Raw genomic sequence first — 3,320 nt, 5'->3', positions numbered from 1 at the left:
AACTGGAATTGTCAATATATAATTAGTTTAAAAAAATTACTTATGATTTTACAATATAAGTTTATATTGTAATTTTTATATCGTGTCAAAAAAAGTATTTTTGACAACCTTGGCTATAATAATATTAAAAAACAATTAAAAACTTTAAAAACAGATCCTCTATCGGTCTTGTATTAAAATCATGATCCGATGGTCATGATTTTGATACTTTTTGTTTCTCGATCGTTTTTATTAATCTTTAAAATGGTTGAGAGAAATAATAGTGTTTGGGAAGAGGGAGAATCCCGTGTAAAGTAGTTAACTAGCATGGCTAGAGTGATTAATAATACAAAGAATGGATTAGAACGGCGAGACTGTCCCAAAAGCGTTCAGAAAGCAAATTTAATGAGCTTGAGTAGCATTCTTTAACGTTGTTGTCGCAACTCATCGCATGATTTCTTGTTTGCCGATAATGTAAAGGTTGCTGAGAAGCATGATATGAATAATAAAACAAATAACAGCTGGTTTATTGGTCTTGATAATCAAGCTACAATTAAACAATATCCTCGCTTCCAAAACGATAATGGCTTTAGCATGTAAAAAAGGACATTGCGTACGCCGGTCAGGTATAAAAACAGAACATCTTGACGAGTCCTAGGTCAAGATTTTCCTTTCCAGGGGAACATGAAGTCCAACAATGTGAAAGTAGTTTGCATGTAATGATTCTTTCTTGATTACCCGTGAGTCCATGTTCTAGAAAGAAAATCCAAAAATATTTTCCCAAAATATAATATATATACACACACACTAGCGTGTAAATACTAAACGCCTTTGCAAACAAATTAAATAAAAACGGCCGTTTATTCATTCATACTGCAAAATTTTCTATAGATTCATAGTTTCCTTATTACCGGCACAACCAGTTTCCCGGTTAGTAATGATTACTGCCGTTAATCTCCACGTGTCTACCTATACACCATTAGATCACCAACCACTGCTGAATCGTCCATTAATATGTATAGAAACCTTAGCCCTTCTCAAACCGTTCCAGCCTTCTGCTAGCTTTCCAAACTTTTTTTCAAGAACCTCTCAAGCTTCTTTCTAGCTAAAACTCCTGATTCCTGAATTGTTATAGAACCCTCTGCTACTGATTTGCTTTCCATGAAACACGAAAGAGGCATCAGCACCATGGTTGCAGAACTCTCAATACAGCGACCAACTTTCGGTGCTCTCTTGCATTCCGATCCTGCAATTTTTAATCAAGATGATGATGAATCAAGCAACAAAAACAGCCCAACTTCAACCAATATGAGTCCTAGATATTACAGCAGTTTCACCCCACCAAGTGGTGATCTCTCTCCTTACCTCTCCCCATGGAGCCAACTGTCTCCATACACTAAATCTCCTTGGATAATACCATCTCCAATCAGCCATAAGCTCTCTAAAAATGGCCTTGTTGGATCAATTTCACGTGAAGAAGGTCATGTTTATTCTATAGCTGCTTCTGGTGATTTTCTATACACTGGCTCCGATAGCAAGAACGTACGTGTATGGAAGAATTTGAAGGAGTTTTCAGGGTTTAAATCCAACAGTGGATTGGTTAAGGCCATTGTTGTGTGCGGTGAAAAGATTTTCACTTGTCATCAAGATGGCAAGATCAGAGTCTGGACGATATCTACCAGAAACCCAAGTGTTTACAGACGAGTTGGGACCTTGCCAACTCTTAAAGATTGCGTCAAAGGCTCTTTGAATCCCAAGAACTACGTAGAAGTTCGTAGACATCGCAATGTTTTACGTATCAAGCATTTCGACGCAGTTTCTTGCCTAAGCCTGAATCAAGATCAGGGTTTATTATACTCAGGATCCTGGGACAAAACCCTAAAAGTTTGGCGAGTTTCAGACTATAAATGCCTTGAATCAATCAACGCCCACGACGATGCTATAAATTCAGTTGTCACCGGGTTCGACTCTTTGGTGTTTACCGGCTCAGCTGATGGAACAGTGAAAGCATGGAGAAGGGAGCTTCAAGGGAGAGGAACTCGGCATTTTTTGGTTCAAACACTGTTAAAACATGAAAACGCCGTGACAGCGCTCTCGGTAAATCAAGAATCAGCTGTAATTTACTGTGGTTCATCCGATGGGTTGGTAAATTTTTGGGAACGTGAAAAGCTCTTGTCACATGGTGGGGTCCTCAGGGGCCACAAAATGGCCGTCCTTTGCTTGGCGTCGGCTGGTAATCTGGTGTTTAGTGGGTCCGCTGATAAAAGTATTTGTGTGTGGCGTAGGGAAGGTGGCGGCGTCCATACTTGCTTGGCAGTTTTGACTGGTCATGGTGGGCCAGTGAAATGCCTAGCCGTTGTAGAAGATCAAGAATCTGACGAAGGAGATCAGCGGTGGATAGTGTATAGTGGGAGTTTAGACAAGTCTGTTAAGGTTTGGTGCGTGACAGAGAACGCGCCAAAGTGGAGGGAGTATCCATCACCTAGGTTGGGCTTCTCTTCACATACCCAAAACAAAAGACAATTTCACGGGTAGAGTGTCTTCACGACACGAGTTGAATAGTACGTGAATCACTGGCAGCGGGGAACCCTGCTATAAATGCCATGGAAAGCGGGGTACAGTGACGCTATGGGATCCATGGATCACATGATTTTGGTGGCCAGCTTGGGCTTCAAGGCATGGATAGATATGGTGTTGAAAATAAGTGAACAGGCCAACAACAGATAAATTGATGGTGCATTCACGTGTTAAGTAAAACAGTTCCCCTCTTTGTCAAAATATTTTGTTGATGTTATAGCTCCGACTTTGAAGTCTATTATTGGCAGGTTTTTAGATGGAGACAGTGGCATGAGATTAGACAACCGCAGCAGAAATACTCAAAATGAACTTCCAATAGTTGTTTTGTTTAGTTTAGTTACAGAAAATGTTTTGTACTTTGGAAGGGCTGTAATTTGTAAATATTAGCAGTATAACTTTGCAAATGCCTTGTTTATGCGTTTGTATCGAAAAAGCTTAAAGGGTGTCTTGAGCACCCTTAGCAAATTATTGTTATAATATATGATCTTGATCAATTACAAAGCAGGAAACTTGAGACAAACTTGTGAATTTCAAGTCGTTCTACATATAAAAGAATCACGAGTCCCTTGAGGTTAAGCCCAGTTGAATGAATTCTAGGCGGTTTGCTTTCATAATGAAATATTAGGGGTGATTAATCGATCAGTAGTAGCTGGGTTGGCACAATAAACTACATTGAACAGGGACACAACTCTTGTCTTTAAAAAGAAAACTAAGAATTCATTGCTAGCATATATAGAAAACTAACGAATTTGGAGGGACAGTAC

At 39.4% G+C, this 3,320-nt stretch overlaps 1 protein-coding gene across 1 annotated transcript; it reads left to right on the top strand.

Moving 5' to 3' along the window:
• The first annotated feature begins 853 nt into the window (after positions 1-853).
• On the top strand, positions 854-3,050 carry LOC7453666 (protein JINGUBANG). Its single transcript, XM_024599132.2, has one exon. The coding sequence runs from the start codon at positions 1,141-1,143 to the stop codon at positions 2,512-2,514; it is 1,374 nt and encodes a 457-aa protein (XP_024454900.2). The 5' UTR covers positions 854-1,140; the 3' UTR covers positions 2,515-3,050.
• The last annotated feature ends 270 nt before the right edge of the window (positions 3,051-3,320 follow it).

The sequence above is a fragment of the Populus trichocarpa genome, chromosome 4 (genome assembly GCF_000002775.5).
Source record: "Populus trichocarpa isolate Nisqually-1 chromosome 4, P.trichocarpa_v4.1, whole genome shotgun sequence".
Classification (NCBI taxonomy): Eukaryota; Viridiplantae; Streptophyta; class Magnoliopsida; order Malpighiales; family Salicaceae; genus Populus; species Populus trichocarpa.
Note: the sequence above shows the minus strand (reverse complement) of the source record. Positions and strands in the feature narration are given on the sequence as shown.

Excerpts from the sequence above, each read along its gene's own strand:
- LOC7453666 (XM_024599132.2), top strand. The coding sequence starts at position 1,141 with ATGAAACACGAAAGAGGCATCAGCACCATGGTTGCAGAACTCTCAATA.